Below are 22,904 nucleotides of genomic sequence, written 5' to 3' on the forward strand. Positions count from 1 at the left end.
TGCCTGCAAGAAGCACTTTGACTACAGCTTCTCCAAGACACATCTGTTTGTTCTTTTGGCAATCGATGGGATTATTCAGTACTATTTTCCAACATCACAGTTCAAATAAATCAATTCTTCTCTTATCCTTATTTATTGTTAACTCTCAGATGCATAGCCAATGATTGAAAAGACCATGCCTTGAATCAGGTGCACTTTAGCTATTAAACTGAGATCATTGTTCCTGAATAATTTGGAGAGGAGGTCCCTGACTACAGAATTCCTCAGAGCAATATTTTTCCTGATCTCCTGACTTCTAGTACCAAGTGTATTGATTGTGGATCCAAGTAAGATGAAGACATTGACAATTTCAATCTTTTTTTATCAATCATTGTTTGTTGTCTATAAATCCAGTTCCAAATATTTGTTTTTCTTAATGTTGACATGCAATTCATACTGCAAACCGAACTGTTTGATTTTCTGCAGCAAGAGTTTTAATTCCTCCTCACTTTTAGCAAAGTGTGTCATCTGCATAACAAAGGTTATTGATGAGTCTTCCTCCAATCTTCATGCTACATTATTCTCCATAGAGTCAAGCTTCTAAAATAAATTGCTCAGTACACAGATTAAGTAAGTATGGACAAAAGATCCATACACCTTTCTTAATTTTAAAGCATGTAATGCTCTCTTTTCCAGAGTATTGAAGATCAACAATATCTGTCTAGAGATTAAGGTGTGTCTGATCTAGGTCATGGTCTTTGCTATTACTAGCTGTGCATCAGACAGCTGGACAATGACTATGGATGACAGAAGAATACATGCCTTTGAGCTATGATGCAGGAGAAGAGTTTCAAACATACCATGAACTGTAATAAAACAAAAAGGTCTTTCCTGGAGAGGGTGAAACCAGAAACCCTTGGAGGCAACAAATTTGAAGCTCCATCTCTCATATTTCTGGCATGTTGCCAGGAGGAACCAGTCCTTAAAAAAGGACATAATGCTTGGAAGGGTGTAGGGACAGCACAGAGAGGAAAACCCTAGATTAGATGGATTGACTCTGTGACTCGGGCAATGGGAGTGTCATTACTTAAATTGGCTTAAGAGAGAGCAGGGCTTAGAGCTGTTGTCCATAGGGTCACTATGAGTCACAAGCACCTTGACAACACATTAACAACAGTGTTATCTTGCTCTGTTCACACTAAAACCTCTTGGCCTAGGTATAGGTTTCACACAAGCACAATTAAGTGTTCTGGATCCCTATTCTTCTCAACATATAGCCATAATTTTTTACAATCCACACAGCCAAATGCCTTGGTATATTCAATACTGCACAAAAAATATATCTTTTGGTATTCTTTGCTTTTAGCCAGAATCCATCTAACATCTGTAATGATATTCCAGCTTGAATGTCTGGCAGTTCTTAGTCTCTGTACTATTCTAGTGTTTTTGAATGATCTTCAGCAGTGTTTTACTTGTGTATGACAATATTAATATTACTAACAATTTCCATATTCTGTTGGGTCATCTTTCTTGGGAATGGGAACAATTACGCATCTCTTCCAGTTAGTTGGCCAGGCAGCTGTTCTCTAGATTTTCTGGCATAGAGAGCTGAACATATCAAGGGCTGCTTCTATTATTTGAAACATGTTACTTGGTATCTTCTTGATTCCTGGGGCCTTATTTTTTCTAGTGCTTTCAGTGTAGGGTGCAACTTGAATGTCTCTCTTTATTACCTTTGGCTCATTGTCAATACGTTTTGGTACAACGACTCTGTGTACTCCCTTGGTCTTCTTTAAATGTTTCCTGTATCATTCAAGATTTTGCCCATAGCATCTCTAAATATTGGAAGCCAAGGCTTGAATTTGTTTTCCGTTTTTTCAGTGTTAGAAATGCTGAGCAAGATTTTCCCTTTTTATTCTCAAATTCTAGATCTCTGCATATTCTAGTACAATAATTTACTTTGTCTTTTCAAATAATCCTTTTAAATCATCTGTTCAGATATTTTACTTTATCATCTCTTTCCTTTATTTTGACTTCTCAATGCTCTAGTGCAATTTTCAGTGTCTTCTAACATCCATTTTAGTTTTTTTTCTTTCTCCTTTCTCTTTCTAGTGACCGTTTTTGCTCTCTTCATGAATAATATCCTTGATGCCATCCTACATCTGGTCTTCATTACAAGAATGTATGTGTAAATGATGCACTGAATTAAATATTTCAATATTGTTTTAAGATACACTGAAAAGTTACTATTTAAAGATGGTATGTTATCAATTGTAGCATCAATTATCATTTTATTTAAGTATGTTATACATTTCAATTTGATGTACTGAGGTGTTTGTTTATTTTTTTAAATAGGACACAGGCTTAGCACATTCTAAACTTTTAATTTATCATGGTAACTTAAAGAAGGTTTTATTATGCATTACTACTAAGCTAACATAATGTAACTACAAATGTCTTTTTAATAAGGATTGAAGTAGAAGTACAAATAAAATGTTATTTATTAAGCATTTTAATATATTAAATATGTCAAATATATAGTTTTATAATGTAATACATTATATTTAAAAATACAATTTAAAACAACTCTGTGAAATACATATTTTAATCAATAGCTTAACTACTGGGATCTTTAGACTGAGGCTAAGGAAATTTCAGAAATACACATTTGTAGTTAATAATAGAAACTAGATTACCATACAGGTGTTTGCCATGTAAAAGGAAGTATTTCTTCCCCAAACAATGTTACTCTCTGTATCCTAAAAACAATTAATGTAGCATATATTGAATATATGGAAATAAGAGTAATTTCATGCAATTCCAAATGAAAGCAAAGCAATTTTAGTGATGATACAAATTTTGGGTTTACTTTATTACAACTCACTTTTACAGGGAAAAAGTAAAAATTCAGGGTAGGTAAGTGATTTAACTTAACAACATGTGGTAAATTATTGCCAGGTTAAATAATAAGCAGTAACTCAAGTATCAGAAGAAGTCAAAGTCATTGCTGTTGAGTCAGAATCAACTTATAGCTGACTTTTCAGAGGCTGTAAATTGCAGGAGAGGAGACTTACAAACTTTCTCCTGAGGAGCAGCTGGTGGATTTAAACAGCCAAGGAGACATGGTCTTTTTGGTTTTCAGCTCGGCTCACTATGGACCATGCCACCAGAGCTCACAAGTAATAATTACTAAGTAGTAAATTTGAGTCCTATATGAACGCGTTCCAATAACACTATAAAATTAGCCAGTTGAAAAAAAAGAATCTTTTGTCTTGGTTTATCTTTAGGAAGTTTCTTACCTGCAAATATACTTGAGGAGGTTGTAGTTGACCACTGGCAAACTCTTCACTTGCTTTGCTAATTCCTTAACACCCTGAGTATAGGCAAGAAGAAAATGTTATCTAAGCGGTGACCTTGAAATTAAAGCAGATGAAAAATAATATAAAATTATTACAACTAATATTACATATTATCAATGAAGCAGCTTGTCCTGTAAAGTTGTAACCACCACAAACATTATTTTAGAAATATTTTCAAAGAGTACACTTTTCAAATATTTCTCTAAATGCTATTTGTGAAAAAGATATTTAAATAAAGCCCTTTGAAAAGTTTTGTTTATTTACAGTTTACTGAGGAAGGTAAATAGGCTGGTTTATAATAGTTATTCCTAGGGTAACCCCAGCTTTGATGTAGAGAAGAGCCTTCCCATTTTTCCAAAGATCTTTCATGAGAATAAACTCAACAGCAATGAGTAAAATCATAAGCAAACAGACAACTAGTGACAAGTAAGTGTCTGATGGTTGGCAATGTCTGGGATGTATTAATTTGGGTTAGATGGAGGGTTGGAATGCATTATCCAGTCTAATATTTCACAAAAGGATTAAGTAATTTTATTTTTCTTATTGCAAAATTTCCCCTCAAATAGAAATGGTTCCAGGGGGGAAAAACGGATAATCTAGTTTGACCTACTCTCCCTGTAAACAGTCATCTAGTACACAATTTTAAACTTTTGGGAACCTTTAGTCTCTATCTCAGATACTCAATTCTTCTGTTGTAGGGCAAAAGCAGCCCTGTTGTTGTTATGTGCCTTCAAGTCATTTGCAACTCATAACGACCCTATGTACAAGACCCCGAAACTCTGCTCTGTCCTGTGCCAATCTCACTGTCTCTGACACATCTACTCCCATTACCCCAATCACTGAATCGATCCATCTCATTGAGGGTCTTCCTCTCTTGTGCTGTCCCTCCACTCTCCCAAACATGATGTCCCTCTCCAAGGACTGGACCCTCCTTACAACATGCCCAAGTTATGTCAGATGAAGCTTCAGAATCCTTGCCTCCAAAAAGCAGCCTGGTTTCACCCTCTCCAGGATGAATCTCTTTGTTCTCCTAGCAGTCCATGGTATATTCAACAACTTTCTCCAGGACCACAGTTCAAAGGCATTAATTCTCTTTTTATCCTCTCTAGTCACTGTCCAGTTCTCTGACACATAGCAGGCAATTGTGAAGACTACGGCTCAGATCAGGCACACCTTAGTCTCTAGCCTGACTTCATTGCTCTTCAGTACTCTAGAGAGGTTCCTCTGACTGATGACTGTCCCAATGTAATTAATCTCTTTATTTCCTGGCTTCTGGTACCAATATTGTTGATTGTAGAACCAAGCAAACTAAAACTGTTAACAATTCCAATCTCTTCATCATCCATACTGATGCTGCCAATTGGCTCAGCGGTGAGAATCTTTGCTTACTAGTTGTTGAGCTTCAATCCATATTGAAAGCTGAAGTCCTTGACCTTCTGCAGCAAGTACTTCAGGCTCTCTTCAGCAAGCAGGGTTGTGTCATCTGCATAACATAGGTTGTTGATGATTCTTCCTCCAATCCTGATGCCACATTCCTCCTCATATAGCCCAGCATCTTGGATGATGTCTTCTGCATAAAGATTGAAAAGGTATGGAGACAGAATACATCGCTGGTGGACACCCTTCCCAATTTTGCACCATGCAGTGTCTCCTTGCTATGTTCTGACAACTGCCTCTTGGTCCAAGTATAGGTTTCGCATAAGCACAATCAAATGTTCTGGGATTCCCATTCTTCTCAAAATCAACCACTGGTTTGTTGTTATCCACACAGTCAAAAGCTTTTGCATAGTCAATGAAGCACAGGTAGACATTCTTCTTGTATTCTCTGCTTTCTGCCAAGATCCATCTGACATTAGCTATAATATCCCTAGTACCATGACCTCTTCTAAACCCTGTCTGCACATCTGGCAGTTCTCTGTTGACATGTTACTGTAGTCATTTTTTGGATAATCTTCAGCAGAATCTTGCTTGCGCCTGATATTAATGATACTGTTTGATAATTTCCCCACTCTGTTGGGTCACCTTTCTTTGGAATGGGAATAATTATGGATCTCTTCCAGTCAGTTGACCAGCTGGCTGTCCTCCAGATTCCATGGCACAACTTAGTTAGCACATCCAGGACAGTGTCTGTCTGTTTGTTGGAATGTGTCAAAAGCAGCCCTAGGCAATACAAAATAAATAGCATGGCTAAGTCCTAATAAAACTTTATTTACCAAAACAGTAGTAGGGTTTGTTTTGTTTGTTTGTTTTTTTACTAGGTTCCTCAACCATTCAATGGGAGGAAGAATAATAGTCTTTGTAACAAATGATACTGAGGCATATGGAGAGACGCATACAAAAGAATGTAGCTCACATCATTTGCAAAATTAACTTACTTTGGATCAGTGACCTTACTGTAGTAGGATAAATCATAAAACCCTTTGAAGAAAACACAGGAGTAAATCTTTGTGACTGTAGGTTGAGCAATATTATGTTAAGTCACTATCTCTGAAATGAAGTTGAATCTGACTCATCACAACTCTCCATAGGGCTCAGGATGTTGGAAATATTTCTAGGAGGAGATCTGCTATTTTTTTTTTTATTCAGAGGAGCAGCTAGTGTATTCAAACCACTTACCTTCGCTTATAGAAATAAGACATATTATCTACTGCACCACCAGAACTCCTTACTATCTTAAGTATGTTAAAAAATGTAACTAAATTATATAGTAAATTAAAAAAATGAATAAATAGCCTAAACAGTTATTCTTCTGAAGAAGACACACAAATACTAATAATGCATAAAAAGGAGGTAGAGTATCTTTAATCATCAGGAAAATGCAAATCAATTCACAGGAGAATAATATTCACATCCAGTGACTATAACAATGGACTTGAGTAAGCTGGGGAAGGTGAAGATGTTGCGGCACATGGCAAAGTTCCATTCTGTTATTTATAAGATTTTTAAGAGTCACAGTTGACTGAATGGCATACAGCAACAACATCAACATGCAAAAAGATGGGGAAAAGTAATTAACAAGCATTTGTGAAGATGTTAAAACCATTACAGTACTGATTTGACCATAAAATAATGTAGCTGGTTTGACTGACATTTTCTCAAAACTTATAGTTACTATGAAAAATAAAAAAAGATGTGTTACATTGAGAAAATCTACTGTGAAGTACCTCTCCAAACCACTCAGTAATAATGATGTTGGTTTAAAGACTAATGTGCACTTGATTCAAGCCATGGTCTTTACATTACTTGCAATGCACCTGAAATTTGGACAATGAATAATGTATGACAGAAGAATCATCAATGGCTTTGAGTTGTGGTGCTAGAGAAGAATAGTGACTACCCCATGGACTGCCAAAAGAACAAATAAATAAGCCTCAGAAAAAGTGAAACTAGGGTACTCTTTGAATGTAAGGATGGGGCAGCTTTGTATCTTCTACTTTGGGCATGTTGTTAGAAGGGTACAATCCTTGGAAAAAATATCACACATGGAAAGGTGGATGTTTGGCAAAAGAATGGAAGATTGTCAATGAGATAGACTGTCATAATGACTATCAAAATGGGGACAAGTTTATAAGAGATGATGAGGATGACACAGGAAAGGACAGGGATCAGATATGTTTTTTATAGGGTTACTATGAGTTATAGTTGACTCAATGCACGTGACACTAACAAGTGCTATATACATTCAAGAATATAGAAAATATATGAAAATTGTGTAATGTATACGTGATCATCTGCTGTTAGGGACCACTCCAATGTACTAGTATATGTACTGAAGAGCAATGTTGTCACTCTGGAGACTAAGGTGTGCCTTTTACAGGCCATGGTCTTTGTAATCACTTGCAATCACAACATCAGAGAGCTGGACAATGACCAGGGAGGATAGAAGGTGAATTGATGCCTTTCTTTGAGCTGTGGTGCTGGAGAAGAGTATCAAATGTACCATGGACTGCTAAGAAAACAAACAGGTTCATCCTGGAGAGGGTTAAACTGGGCTGCTCCTTGGAGACAAGGATCCTGAGGCTTCGTCTGACGTACTTTGGACATGTTGCAAGGAGGATCAGTCCTTGGAGAGGGACATCGTGCTTGGGAGGGTGGTGGGACGGCACCAGAGGGGAAGGCCCTCTATGAGGTGGATTGATTTAGTGACTGGGGTAATCAGGGTGTGTGTGTTGGAGACAGTGAGATTGGCACAGGACAGAGGAGGTTTTAGGGCAGTTGTTCATAGGGTCACTATGAGTAGCAAGCAACTCAATGACACTTAACAACAACAATGTTATTATAGTTACAGAAACCAAAGATTGTTAGTGGTTGTCAAGGGTGGAAGAAATGGAGAAAGGAAAAAATTTTCACTAGGACACATTGAGTTTATGGTGATGGAATACTTTAGAAAAAACAACACTTTTACATGAAGAACATGACCAAAGTCACTAATATTTATTATCTATCTATCTATCTTCTAGGAAATGGCTAAATTATCAAATGTTTTACAGAGGGATAGGGTGTGGAGAACTTGTACCAGATACTCACAGCAACATTATTTTTAATAGACTTGACAAATGGGTAAATAATAAAATATTATTTGGTAATAAAGACAAAGTTCTGATTCATGCTATAACATTACTAAACCTTGAGAATATTATGCTAAGTGAAAGAAGTCAGTCATAAAAGACCAAATATTCAAGGATTCCATTTACATGAAATATCCAAAATAGGTAAATCTATAGAAATGGGAAGGCAATTAATGATCTGTGAGGAGTTGGAAGGAGAAGGAAAACATAAGTGATTCCTGAAGGGCATGGAATTTCTTGAGCAAAGGAAAGGAATCTTGCTAATGACTGTATAACTTTAAAATACTAAAAATGCATGCACACAGGCACAAAGTTTTGCATTTAAATGAGGAAAATGTATTTTATGTGAACTATGTATCAATAAAGATGCCAAAAACAAGGGAGGCGGGAGATAGATTTTGCCCATGAGTCACAGTTTGCTAACTCTTGCTGTATGGCGAATGTGATTTGGGTACACAATGAAAGGGAGAGAAGGTATTCAGGTTTTCAAGGAATGTTGGGCTTAATGCAGCACTACACTGCATCATTTATGATTGCAAGATCATAAAAGGAGGGTTGACTTCATTAGTTCAGTCTGCATTCTTCCTTTTCCATCTTGATACAAGAGGATTGACCTGTGTATGTTAAATTTTAGTGTGTGACTTCAATATAAAGTGGCAGAAGTTTAAGAGTAGGATTAAAGGTCAATTTGCAAAGTTAAGGTTAAGAGTGATGAAAAAACTCTCCAAACATTAATTTGAAAATAACTCTATTCACTTACTGCTTCTTCATCCTTGCTGAGCAGTTTAGCACAAGACAAAAAATCTTCATACTTTGCATAAGGAATAACTGGTTCTGGAAGTTCCCGGAGATACAGTTTAAGAAGTGACGCCACCGTGTGCACGTCTGTGTTGCTGTGGAGAGAGAAAGGTGGAGATGGGCTGTGTAGTAAAACTTAGATTATTTCATAATTTTAATCAAATACACATCTAAGAGTTAAAATGTTACACAAGTTGGCAATGGAACAGTCCATCTGTATTTCAGGGAACACACTTCTATAACAGGTATGAGATACTACCATGAATAGAGAAGAAAAAGAGGTGAGATGTTACTTAAAATTCTTAGTGTGGTTTGAAAGTATTTGAAAGTTCATCTTTCTTTTGTGTCTATTTAATGCTAAGTAAAAGAACTGACATTGATAAATTGAGAACATAATTAGAATTTTAATTAAATATATACTCATTTGCAAAATATCTAATCTACATGAGTATAATGTGTTTATCTGATAAGAGTTAATTCTGAACCCAACTCTTAATGAGTTTTTAACTTTATTTACTGTTATTTGAGTAAAAGCTTAGAGAGTAGATTTGTGTTCCATTCAACCATTCTTATATTGACTGATTGTTATTGTTGGGGTTTTTTATTGTTTTATGTGCTATTGAGTCACCTGCGACTCATAGCGACCCTATGTACAACAGCCTTATTCTATCTTGTGCAGAACTCACTGTCTCTGACACACTTATCCCTATTACCCCAGTCACTGCATCAATCCATCTCATCGAGGGTCTTCCTTTCTTAGGCTGTTCCTCCACCCTCTCAAGCATGACATTTCTCTCCAAACACTGGTTCCTCCTTGCAACATGTCCAAAGTTTATCAGATGAAGCCTGTACTAGAATGCCAAGAAGCCAAAACAAAGGGAAGAAATTAAGATATTAAGGAGTTGAACAGAAGGTTCCAAAGAACAGTGTTGTAAGACAAAATATTACAATGAAATGTTCAAAGAGCTGAAGTCAGAAAATCAAAGGGGCCAAACTTGCTCAGAATTTCTTAAGTTGAAGGAACTTAAGAACAAATTCAAGCCTCAAGTTGCAATATTTAAGGATGCTTTGGGCAGAACATTAAATGATTCAGGAAGCATTAAAAAAGAAGATAGAAAGACTATATGGATTTATTGTACTAAAAGGAATTGGCGGACACAGAAGAATTTCATGAAACAGTGTATGAGCAAGAGCCTGTGGTGATGAAGGAAGAAGTTCCAGCTGCTCTGAAAGAATTGGCAAAAAACAAGGCCCCAGAAATTGACGGCATACCAACTGATATATTTTACATTGATTACAACCTATATATACTAGTACTCTTTCCATTTTCCCCTTGTGGTTCTTTCTTTCTATTCATCTTTCTATCTTCTCCTTGCCAGACCTTCCAGCTTGACCTCAGGGTAAATGCTGTCCTTTGGTTCTTGTAGGATGGTTGTTCTGAGTATTCACCACCTCCTCAACTCTAATTCTTAAGAAAGCTCTGGTGATTTGGCTACAGATTCCTGAAGCTTACTGTTATTATGTAACCACAGTTGAGCCATAGTTGACCTTCCATTGAGTTTTCAATGGCATTACATCACATAAGGAGATTACCCCTTTTTCTCCCTGGAACAGCTGGTGGATTTGAATCATCTACCTTTGGGTTGGCAATGCAACTACTTACCACTAGGCCACCAGAGTTCCCTATAGCTTACTATGTTGTTATGTGTCATCGAGTTGGAACCAACTCACAGTTGAGTTGGGTTTCCAGAGGCAGTAATCATATGTAAGGAAATTGCTCATGCTTCTCCTATGGGGCACCTGATGGATTAGAACTGTGTGCCTTAAGGATTGCAGTACTGATTCTTATCACTAGGCCATAACATTATATAATTTTTTAAAGCAGAATTCCATTAAAAGATGACTGGTACAAAGCATGACTGTTTACCTCATATTTTAAGAGAGTTGGAAATATTTACAGTTTTCTGGAGGTGTTAGCAAAGGGGAAGAAATCAAGATGTTAAGGAGCTAAACAGAAGAATTCAAAAGGCAGCATGGGAAGACAAAGTAAATATTATAATGAAATGTGCAAAGAGCTTGAGTTGGAAAATCAAAAGGGATGAGCTCGCTCAGCATTTATTAAGCTGAAGAAATGGAAGAAAAGATTAAAGCCTTGAGTTGCAATACTTAAAGATGCTATAGGCAGAATGTTGAATGATCTAGGAAGCATCAAAAGAAGATAGAAGGAGTACACAGAGTCACTACACCAAAAAGAATTGGATGACAAAAGTATTTCATGAAATGCTATATGAACAAGACCCAATGGTAGTGAATGAGGAAGATCAAACTACTCTAAAGGAATTTGCAAAAAAAAAAAAAAGGCTCCAGGAATTGAGGACATATTAACTGATATTTCAACAAACAGATGGTGCCCTGGACATGTTCACCAGTTTGTGTTAAGAAATCTGGAAGACAACCACCAGGTCACCAGACTGGAAGAGAGCCACATTTATTTCCATTCCAAAAAAAGGTGTATGTAAATTGTCAAACAATGTCATTAATACCATATGCAAGAAAGATCCTGCTGAAGATTATTCAAAAATGACTGGAACAGTACATCAACAGAGAAATGCAAGATGTGTTTTGAAGAGGCCGTGGTACTAGGGATATTATAGGCAATGTGAGATGGATCTTAGCTGAAAGCACAGAGTAACAGAGGAATGTCTATCCATGTTTCATTGACTATGCAAAGGCATTTGACTGTGTGGATCACAACAAATTGTGGCTGACTCTGAGAAGAATGGGAATCCCAGAACCCTTGATAGTGGTCATGTGAAACCTATACTTGGACCAAGAGGCAGTCATCAGAACAGAGCAAATAAACACTGCCTGCTTCAAAATCAGGAAAGGTGAACACCAGGGATGCATCCTATCTCTACACATTTTCAATCTATATGTGAAACAGATCTTCCAGGAGGCTGGTTTTTATGAGGAGGAATGTGGCATCAGGATTTGAAGAGTCACCAACAACCTCTGTTGTTATATAGATGACAGAACCTTATTTACTGAAACTGAGGAGGACCTGCAGCACTTGCTGCAGAAGGTCAACGACTGAAGCCTTCCATATGAATTGAAGCTCAACAACAAGAAAATAAAGATTCTTACCACTAGGCCAATTGGCATCACGATAGATGGAGAAGAGACAGATTGTTAACAGCTTCAGCTTGTTTGGCTCTGGAATCAATACTTAATTTTTAATCCCATCTATTTCTGGGATGTTATTTTTTGTCAGTTCCTTCAGTGTAGCTTGAACTTCTTTCTTCATTATTTATTAGTGGCTTTTGATCATATGGTACTCCCTGTTTGGCTTTTTTTCATAGTATAGTGATCCTGTATATTCCCTCCACTATCCTTTGATGATTCCTGCATCATTCAAAATTTTGTCCATAGCATCTTTCAGTATTTCTTTTTTTTTTTTAGCATCTCTCAGTATTTCAATTTGAGAATTATTTTCCCCCCAGTTCTTTCAGCCTGAGAAAATCCAGGTGAGTTCTTCCCTTTTTATTCTGCAATTGCAGCACTCTGGAACATTCCATTGTAATATCTTGCTTTGTTTTTTCAAGAAACCCTTTGAAATCTTCTGCTCTGCTCTTTTTACCTCATCATCTTTCCCTCTTGTTTTGGTTTCTTTATTATGCTTTAGTGCAGTTTTCAGGTTCTTTTCTTTTTTATGGGTTCCCCCCTTTCTCTTTTGTTTTTGTCTTTTTCTTTGTCATGTTTGTCTCCTTAGTCTTTGTCTTTCTCTTTTTAAAAGGTCTTTAAAGTTTTCTGTTGCTCTCTTCATGGATGATGTCCTGGTGTCAACCCACAATTCATCTGGTCTACGATGAATGGTGTTCAATTCTTCAAAATTTTAAAAAAATTTTAAAGAAATTTTTTATTTTATACTGGTTTAGTTACAAAGTTCATACTAATATTTTTTTCTACACTGGAATTTCCCCCCTCCTTGACCCACTCTTCCCTCCACCCATCAAATTGTGCAACCTTATGGTTAAAGTCATTTGTAAAATTCAAATGGGATGCTCAATCACCACTCTTGGTACCAGTAGCCAGGAAATCAAAAGACAAATTTGCTTTGGGAAAATTCGATGTCAGGGGCATCTCCAGAGTACTAAAAAAGTAACGATGTCATTCTAGAGACTAATGTGTGCCTGATACAAGCCAAGATCTTCTCAATTGATGGCTGTGTACCAGAGGGTTGGACAATGACTAAGGATAACATGAAAAATTGATGTCTTTGAGTTGTGGTGCAGGAGAAGAGTTTTGAACATACTATGGACTACTAAGAGAACTGTCCTGTTTGGTAAAATCAGACTGCCCCTCAAAGGTAAGGATTCTGAAGCTTCGTCTGACATACTTTGTTTCAAGGCAGGATCAATCCTTGGAGAGGGACATCATGTTTGGGAGGGTGGAGGGACAGCACAAGAGAGGAAGACTCTGGTGACTCAGTGACTGGGATATTGGGGGTAGGTGTGAAATTGGCTCAAGATAGAACAGAATTCAGAGCTATTGTGCATATGGTCACTATGAGTCACAAGTGACTTGATGGCACATAACAAAAACAATAACTGAGGTGTTAGGAGAGCTCCTCTAAAGAAGTAACTCTTATACAATAATCAGAAAGGTGTGTAAAATTAACTCAGTGAGCACAGAGTGGCAGGAGCTGACATTTCTGAATAGCAAGTGCTAGAAACAGAACCTCTGCCAGAAGGCTATGAAAGACAGCTCAGTGTTGTACACACTGAGCTAGTGAGCTAGACAGTATCTTTATAGACCAAGATTTGTTCACTTTAGAATTAGGGGCAAAGGTTGAGGTTCCCCATGTTAACATTGGGAGTCAGTGGGATAGGCATATTGTCAATTATTTTATAAAGATGTGATGGCAGTTTAATAGCAATTAGTTTTTATTAACTTTACTCCTTTCATAATAAAATACATATTTTTCTTTTAAAAACTGTGACATTACTGACAGTATAGAAATGGTCAATCTGAGGATTAGTACATAAAAGAAACAAAAAAACGCATCTATAGAACATCTGAGAAACTAAAACCAAGGATGCTATTTTCTGAAAATGTATTCTATTTTATTATAAAGATAGACACGAAATATCAAAATAGTAAAACAGGGAAGACACTAATTTCTTGCTTTCTTTGCTAAAGAATTCTATGTGTTAAAAAACAAAGCTCTTCTGTGTTTGACACTGGAGAATAATTTTCCATTTCTCTTGTCATGCAGGAAAGTATCTGATCTTTAAAGTAGTTGGTAGTAGTAAGAAAACGAGTGCCTGGAGCAGGAATGCAGTGCAATCAAATATTCTAATGATTTACTTTCATCTTCTCATTTCACTTTTACCTAATCCACAATCATGTCTAAATTATGTTGTCTGTCTTCAGAGCCAACAAAAAGATTGCTAAAATATTAGTTCGGTACAGAGAAAAATATAAAATAAGTATATTTTCGATACATCATGCATCACCTGTATGTTGCTGTAAATCATCGAGTTGGATTCCACACATAACTGACACTCCAGGGGGTTTTCAGAGGCACTAAATCTCAAAGGAGGAAACTGGCCACCTTTTAAAAAAATTTTATTATATTTTTTTGTATGTACTGTCAAATCAGATCTGACTGGCACAGGAGGAGAACTGCCCCTCTTTCTCCAGCAGAAAGTGCCCATCTTTCTCTCTAGCTGGTGGAAACAAATCACCTACATTTGCCTTATCACACAATTCCTCAGTACACTGATAACTTATAAAATGCCACAAATAAGCATACTTATGTAAAATAATTATAAAACAAGAAATCATATATATATAATAAAAAGGTTTTAGTGCTTGAAATACCACTTATTTATTACAGGGACACTCTGAGCATATTGTTTTTCAGGTAACTGACTCAGGACTTCCGTATTGTTCAGCTTCTGTTGAAGGGAAGCATGCAGTGAGCTACAATAATGTAGATGTTTGAACACTAGATGGTGTGATTGCAAAGTAGACTTGTCTGCACTGTGCTAAAATTGTGAAGGATGAAAGACTGCTAGTCATTCCTCATTTACAAACAATTTTCTTTGCATCAAATCTGCAGTAATGTCCTGAAAATAGAAATATTTGAGCCATGAATCAAAATATGAGAGGTGAAGTGGATGATTTTTTTAATATCTTTTTTAAAGTGAGGTATTCCAATAGCTTTTAGATTATATACACACACACACACACACATATATATGCATACACACACACACCGTGCTATACAGAAGTTATGGGGAAAATTAAATTATATGTAATTTATTAATTTTATTGTTAAATAATTATAATGAAATATATTTATGAAATTTATTAACAGAGATAATTAAATTTTTGCTTTTAAGACTAATACTTTAAAATATGATACTCTCTATTAAAAGCTATTTTATAGAAGTAAAGACTTCTTCACTGCTCTAGTATTCTAATGTTGTCTTTGCTCCTTTCAAATAAAAATGAAGGACAGAATTGTTTCTGACCAAGCACAATAAATTTTGCTCTTTCTGGCTCTGTTGGCATGGTGTGTTACTCTCAGAAAAGTCAGCAGTTTGAATCCTCCAGCCGCGGAGCAAAAGAACTAGAAATCCATCTCTTCCTAAAAAGATTCACAGCTTCTGAAACCTGATGGAGAGCGCTTATGAGTTAAAATCAACTCAAAGATGGTAGGCAATCTGCTAGAATTGACAACATATCACTGCAATAGGAATTCCAGTGTTTCTCTGGAAATTTATTTGGATATTCACTCAATTAAACAGTAATCCTCCACTTCTAACTCTCCTTCCTCACATCTCTCACTGAGTAACTGCTTCTTGCTCTTATTAATGCTGTTGTTGCTGGGTGTTACCAGTTTAGCTCCAGCTCTTAGTAACCATGTGTACAGTCAAACAAAATCCTGCCTGGTCCCTGCCATCCTATCATCTCTGCTGTGCTTAAGCTAATGTTGGCATCACTGTTCCAACCTTTTCCATTGAAGGCCTTTCTCTCTCTCTCTCACAGACCTTCTGCTTTTCCAAATATGATGTTTCCTGATAAATGCCAAAGTATGTGAAATAAAGACTCCCATCCTTGCTTCTAAGTACCATCACGACTGTGTATCTTCCGAGGCAGATCTGCTCATTTCTTTTACCTTCCATAATCTAAGTCAATATCCTAATTAATATATGTCTTAAATATGTATAATCATTTAAGTATAATATCAACACGGTGTGTTAACTGTATAACACACCTGGAGAAATGTAGGCCATTTTGATCCTAAAAATCATCTCTCCTCCAAAATTATATAAGTGGAAAAAGTCATTGTGGCAAAAGTTAATATACAATGAAGAACTAAATGTCTCTGGAATAGTATGTAGGGAGTTGTGCTGGTGACCCAAAGGTGTCAGCTCTCTAATAATTCTGATCCACTAGTGGCTTCTCAGAAGAAAGATGGGGAATTTCCTGCAGTGCATGTAGTTGCTATGTGCTACTGAGTGGCTTGTGACTCATGTATGACCCTATACGCTGCTCTATTGTGTGCCAATCTTATTGTCTATGACACACGTACTTGCAATACCTCAGTCACTGAATTAACCCATCTCATCAAGGGTTTTCCTCTGATGTGCTGTTCCCTCCACCCTCCCAAACATGATGTCCCTCTGCAAGGACTGGTTCCACCTTGCAACATGTAAAAAGTAGGCCAGACAAAGCTTGAGAATTCTTGCCTCCAAGGAGCAACCTGGTTTCCCCTATCTAGGACCAACATGTTTATTCTCTTAGCAGTCCATGGTATATTTAATACTCTTTTCCAACACTACTGCTCAAAGGCATCAATTATCCATCATCCCTAGTCATTGACCAGCTCTCTGATGCACAGTAAGTAACTGAAAAGACCATGTCCTGAATCAGGTGCACCTGAATCTTCAGACTGACATTGCTGCTCTTCAGTACTTTAGAGAGGTCTCTGACAGCAGATTTTCCCAAGGTAATTTTTCTTTTCATTTCCTGGCTGCTAGTACTAAGAGTGTTGATTGTGGAGCCAAGCAAACGGAAGCTGTTAACAATCTAAATTTCTTTACCATCTGTCATGAGGGACCTCTCAAGAGTACTAAAGAGCAATGATGTCAGACTGGAGACTAAGGTGCGCCTGATCTGGGCTATAGTCTTTACAATTACGTGCTATGCATCAGAGAGTTGGACAGTGAATAGGGTTGATAGAAAGAGAATAGATGACTTAGAGCTGTGGTGCTGGAGACGAGTGTTGAATATACCATGGACTGCTAGGAGAACAAACAGGTTTGTCCTGAAGAAGGTGAAGCCGTAATGCACGTTGGAGTCAAGGATTCTGAAGCTTCGTCCGATATACTTTGGGCATGTTGCAAGGAGGGACTGGTCTTTGGAGAGGTACATCATGTTTGGGAGAGTGGAGGGACAGTGCAGGAGAGAAAGACCCTCCATGAGATAGATCAATTCTGTGAGAGGAGTGGTGGGAATGAGTGTGTTTGAGATGGCGAGGTTGGCACAGGATAGAATGGCGTTTAGGGCTCTTGTATATGGGGTCACTATGATTTGCGAGTGACTCGATGGCACATAACAACAACAACAACAATGTGATGATGTCAATTGGTCCAGTGGTGAGAATCTTTATTTTCTTGATGTTAAGCTTTAATCTATATTGAAGGCTGCAGTCCTTGACCTTCTGCAGCAAGTGCTTCAGGTCCTCCTCAGTTTCAGGAAGCAGGGCTGCGTCATCTAACATGGATTGTTGATGAGTCTTCCTCCAATCCTGATGCCGCACTTCTCCTCATACAACCCACCCTCCTGGGTAATCTGTTCTGCATCCACATTGAAAAAAGTATGGAGGCAAGACACATCCCTGGCTCACACCCTTCTCAATTTTGAAACGTGCAGTATTTCCTTGTTCTGTTCTGACGACTGTCTCTGCTTCCAAACAGGTTTCACATAAGCACAATCAAGTGTTCTAGGATTCCCATTCTTCTCAGAATCAGTCACAGTTTGTTGTGATCCACACAGCCAAATGCCTTTGCATAATCAATGAAACACAGATAGGCATTTCTCTGGTATTCTCTGCTTTTAGCCAAGATCCATCTAACATTAGGTATAATATCCCTAATACCACAGCCAAGTGTTGTTTCAGAGGGTCAGCTATGAGTCTAATATGAGTCAATTCAGAGTCAATGACAATGAGTGAGAATCTAGCTATACTCTTAGCTGCTAACTGAAGGTTGTTGGTGTGAGGTGTGTTGGGGGAACAAAACAGCCTTGTGGCCTACTTCTGAAAAATCGGTCACTGAAAATCTCATGAAGCAGAGTTCTACTCTGACACACATCAGGTTGTACCATGAGTTGACTCAAATGGAACTGGTTTCTGGTTTTCATTAAAGTTAACAACATGCACTTACACATACGCATCTGTCCCCTTACTCTCAGGATCTCAGAAGAGTTTAGTAAGTTTATCCGATTGTTAACACCTCTATGGAATATTAATGGGAAATTGTTGTTGTTGTTGTTAGTTTGTTCTGACACATTGTAACCTTATGAACAATAGAATGAAACAATGTCTTGTCTGTCCCTCCAATCTACTTAATCCACAGGCTATTCTCTCTTCATAGTCTGCGAAATGACATGAGACACAGTCTCATCATTCTGTCCTATAAGAAGCCTGCTGGCTGTACTTCTTGCAAGACATATGATTGTTTTTCTAGTTGTTGCTGTTGTCAGTTGCTGTTGACTTTAGTATGACTCATAGCAATTGATGAACTAAAGATCTAAACCTTCTTCTATCCTGTGCTATCTTCACACTTCCTCACACAAAAGATTGTATTTGTAGCAGTCACCACGTCAGTCCACCTTGTTGAGGGTCTCCTCTCCTTTGCTGACCTTCTACTCTTCCCAGTATCTTATCTTTCTCTGAGGAAAAGCACCTCCTAGTAACATGCCCAAAGTATGTGAGGTGAAGCCTCATAATTCTTGCGTCCAAAGAGCACTCCAGCTGCACCTTCTCCAAGACACATATGTTCATTCTCTTGGCGGTCAATGGGATATTCAGCACTCTTCTCCAATATCACAGCTCAAAAGCATCAATTCTTTTCCTGTCATCCTTATTCATTGTTCAGCTCTCAGCTGTATAGCAAGTGATCAATATGACTATGGCTTGAATCAGACAAACCTTAGTCCTCCAACTGACATCATTGTTGTTTACGGTTGTTATGTGCTGTCATTATTCCTCATGAATTTAGAGAGGTCACTAAGTGCAGATTTCCCAGTGCATTGTGTCTCCTTATTTTCTGACTCCTTGTACTAATGGTGTTAATTGTGGTTCAAAGAAGTCTATGCTATATTTAATAGTCTTCACCATAATTCAAAGGCATCAATTCTTTAGTCTGTTTTATTCTTGTTTCAACTTTCACATGAATATCAGGCAATTGCAAATATCATCACTTTATCAGGTAGACTCTCATCCTCTACCTATTTTTAAGCACTTTATGGAGATCCTTTGTAGTAGATTTGCCCAAAGTAAACCACTGTTTGATTTTATGACTTATGTGTCTATGGTTCATACAATTAAATGTTCTATAATTTCAATTCTTTATCTGTTTATGATGATGTTTCTTATATAGGTATTGTAGACATGCAAAGTATTAAGTATTTTATAGTGATAATGCTTTGGTAGATGATTAAAACTATTTACAAACAATGTAAATCATTATCCAGATATGCAGCACTTTTGCTCATGTAATAGTAAAACTAATTTTAGAACTGAAGATACATAATCAGGAATATTGTATTTAGTGATAGAAAAAGATGGGGAAAGACCCCAGGATGCTATATAACAGATCAGGCTGAGAGATGCTCGGTAACTTATGTCTCTAGATGGAGTAACATATGGGCTTTGTTTTTAATTTAGAATGAATTTGGATTTTGTTGCTTAATTCTGTTTCTTCATGCTTAGTGCATTTTTTTAAAAAAAATCTAACTTAAAGATTAAAATTAGAGTGTTCATTGGAGGCAAAGGTGATAAAGCTTCATCTCACATACTTTAGGCATGCTGCTAGGAGAGGTCATTCCTTGGAGAAGGACAGCATGCTTGGAAAGGTGGAAGGTCAGTGACAAAGAGGAAGACCTTCAACCAGATGGAGTGACACAGTGACTGCACCAATGGGCTCAAGTGTGTCAGAGAATATAAAGATGGAACAGAGTAGGACAAAGGTTAGATGTGATGCTCCTAAGTTGCTATGAATCATACTAGACTTGAAGGCACCTAACAACAACAATAAAAAACAATTTAAAGAGAAGATTTCATAAGAATGTCTATGATTCACTATTTAGATGAGCTCATGGCTCTATCTTTGATCATTCTGAAAATATTCTATCCTTCATTCACCAAAGGGTTACTAAACATCAGTGCTGTGTAGTGTCCCACGCCCCTTTCAAAGTGAATTAAGAATGAAAAACCTTGACTCTTAATATTCTCTTTAGGCTGATAGCTCTAATTTATGACTAGCAACAGTAACATTTTTTGTATGTCATTCCTCAATTTTTACTATTTCCTAACATTTCATACTTGCATATGTGTGCATATATGGATATGCATGTAAATACACAATAGATTTCTAAGTCTCTGACAGACATGTATCTTAAGAATGTTATTTTATCCTTTCCGGAAATTATCTTCCTTATATATCTCACTTATACAATAGAAAATACAATCTAAAATGTGATAAAGCATGGTGGTGACTGTAAGGATTATACAGGAATAGGCAAGGTTCTAATTTGTGGTTCATATTGTTATGGTTATTGGCTGTCAACCTAACAATGAAAACAATAACATATCATGTAAACGTTTTGCTATTTATGAAAAAGAATAAAAATGTTTAACAAAAATTCCTTCTTGCTAATCTCTGAACCCCTCTCCTTCCTCTCATGATAAACATACCTAACAATCAGCTGTTGCCTTTGAATTGATTCAAACTCATAGTGATACTATAGGATTGAATAAATTTAAATAAACTTACCTCATATGGCTTCCAAATCTATGGTAACCTTTATAGAAATGAACGGCTACACTTTTTCTCACAGAGTGGCTAAACCTCCACTCTCTCTATTACCAGAGGAGTGCTTAACCACAGCATCACCAGAGGTTAGAGGCAAACATCTAAATATACCCATACAAAGGGATTAATCCAATAACAAAGCAATTCACAGTGTAATATACACACACAAAACCCTTAATACATTTAAGCCCTCAATTTATAAATGTATTCTTTTAACATGATAATTTATAGACAGATAAAAGCTAGTAGATACAGTTGTGTATAGATATACTGCTAGGTCCTTGATGTACACGAGGCTTTTAAAGATTTTTGTTACAAAACAAGATAAACTTTAAATTTACACACACACACACACACACACAAACACGCATGGAAGAGGTTGTCCACCTTCTTTCAGAGAGCTGCTAGAGTATTTGAACCACTGAAGAGGTGCATACAACTTCCTACACACTACACTGCCAGAGCTTCAAATACAAATATGAATATATATATGTACATATATGTACATATATATGTACATATATGTACATATATGTGTATATATGTATATACACACACATATATATGTACATATATATGTGTATATATAAATATACATACATATATATATATACCTAATTTCTCACTGCTATCAATTCGATTCTGTTTCATAGCAACCATCAGATTAGTCAGATTTCTGCAACTGTAAATTCAAACAGGAGTGCATTGCCCATCTTTCTCCAAAGAGTAGCTGAGGGATTTGAACCTCCAGAGATTTCCAGCCTTCTGGCTATTGGTTTCTAAGAACTACATCAGCAGAGCTACATAAACACACACACACACCCACACACGCATATATACATAATAATACCAATAGATTCTGGATGAACATATGCAAGACTAAAACTTTCAGTAGAATCACCAAAATAGACTGCTGCAAAATGGTCCTGCTTAAACAATATGCTGTCTGTTTACTGAATTCACCAAGAATTAGAAAAATAAACTCAATGCTAGCAAGCCTTTTCAAACTAAACTAAATAGCTACAAGAAAACTCCAGCTCTTGTCAAATTTAATTTTGTGTATATCTGTCAAAACTGATACACTTCTTGACAGAGAAACTTGAATCATGTCAAATTGTCATAGCTTACTGTACAGTTACATAAGAGCCATCACAGAAATTTTTACATTAAAAGACAACTTCACCTCCAGGCAGAGTCCTGATCTACTTTAAATTAGTGCTCGTCTCAATACGCTTTCCTGCTTTAAAAGTACTGATTACAAAGAATTGCCTGGTGACCACAAAATCTGTACTTCATAAACTATCCTATAAAACTGCTAGAGTGGTGAGTGATGGAGCATTAGCTGAAAGACCTGAAATCAACTTTCAGCTAATAAGAACCTTTTCAGTATCATCTGATAGATTAATATGATATAGAAAAAAGGGGTTATGTGATTCTCAAAATTTGGAAACATATTGTAAGCAGTTAAAAGGTTTTGAAAAAAGCTGATGTTGTTATGTGTCACTGTCAATTGACTGTGACTCATCGCTACTCTATGAACAATGGGTCTGAACTCTGTCCTATCCTGTGTCTCTTCACCATTTTGGATGCATTTGAGACCTTTGTTACAGGCACTGTGTCGATTCATCTTGCTGAGGTAGACCACTGTAACAGTCACCATGTCAATCCATTTTATTGAGGGCCTTCTCTTGAGCTGACTCTCCACCCTTCCAAGCATGATTCCCTTCTCCAAGAACTGGCCCCTCTTAACAACATACCCAAAGTAAGTAAGATGAAAGTTCACCATTCTTGCCTCCAAAGAGCACCTTGGTTTCTCTTTCTCCAAAATGGACTGATGACTGGACTCTATATTCAGATGTAATTAGATCAGGTTGCAGTCTAATAATTGGACATTTTAAAACATCCAAAAATTGTATCTCCTGTGCAGCCAAAGTGGTGAAACACTGCTGCAGAGAATGTATTTTGGGTAGAAAACATCCCAAGCTAGGAGACAGTTCTAATGTTTAATGGTCACTAATTCAATCTAGCTGTGCATAGCACCTATAGGAATAAATCATTATATGTTTTTTTCCCTCCAATATTCTCTAATG

At 36.9% G+C, this 22,904-nt stretch overlaps 1 protein-coding gene across 4 annotated transcripts in view; it reads right to left on the bottom strand.

Annotated features, from left to right (window-relative positions):
* ARHGAP24 (Rho GTPase activating protein 24) overlaps positions 1-22,904 on the bottom strand; it is a 654,088-nt gene that overhangs the window by 28,789 nt on the left and 602,395 nt on the right. For all 4 annotated transcript variants that reach the window (XM_006885250.1, XM_006885252.1, XM_006885251.1 and 1 more), the window contains 2 exons: positions 8,667-8,799; positions 3,279-3,352 (listed from right to left, as the gene is read on the bottom strand). In XM_006885250.1, coding sequence (XP_006885312.1) covers positions 3,279-3,352; positions 8,667-8,799 — 207 coding nt within the window. The remainder of the gene's footprint in view (positions 1-3,278; positions 3,353-8,666; positions 8,800-22,904) is intronic.

Source organism: Elephantulus edwardii, unplaced genomic scaffold (assembly GCF_000299155.1).
Source record: "Elephantulus edwardii isolate Elephantulus edwardi_28Jun2011 unplaced genomic scaffold, EleEdw1.0 scaffold00042, whole genome shotgun sequence".
NCBI classification, from domain to species: domain Eukaryota; kingdom Metazoa; phylum Chordata; class Mammalia; order Macroscelidea; family Macroscelididae; genus Elephantulus; species Elephantulus edwardii.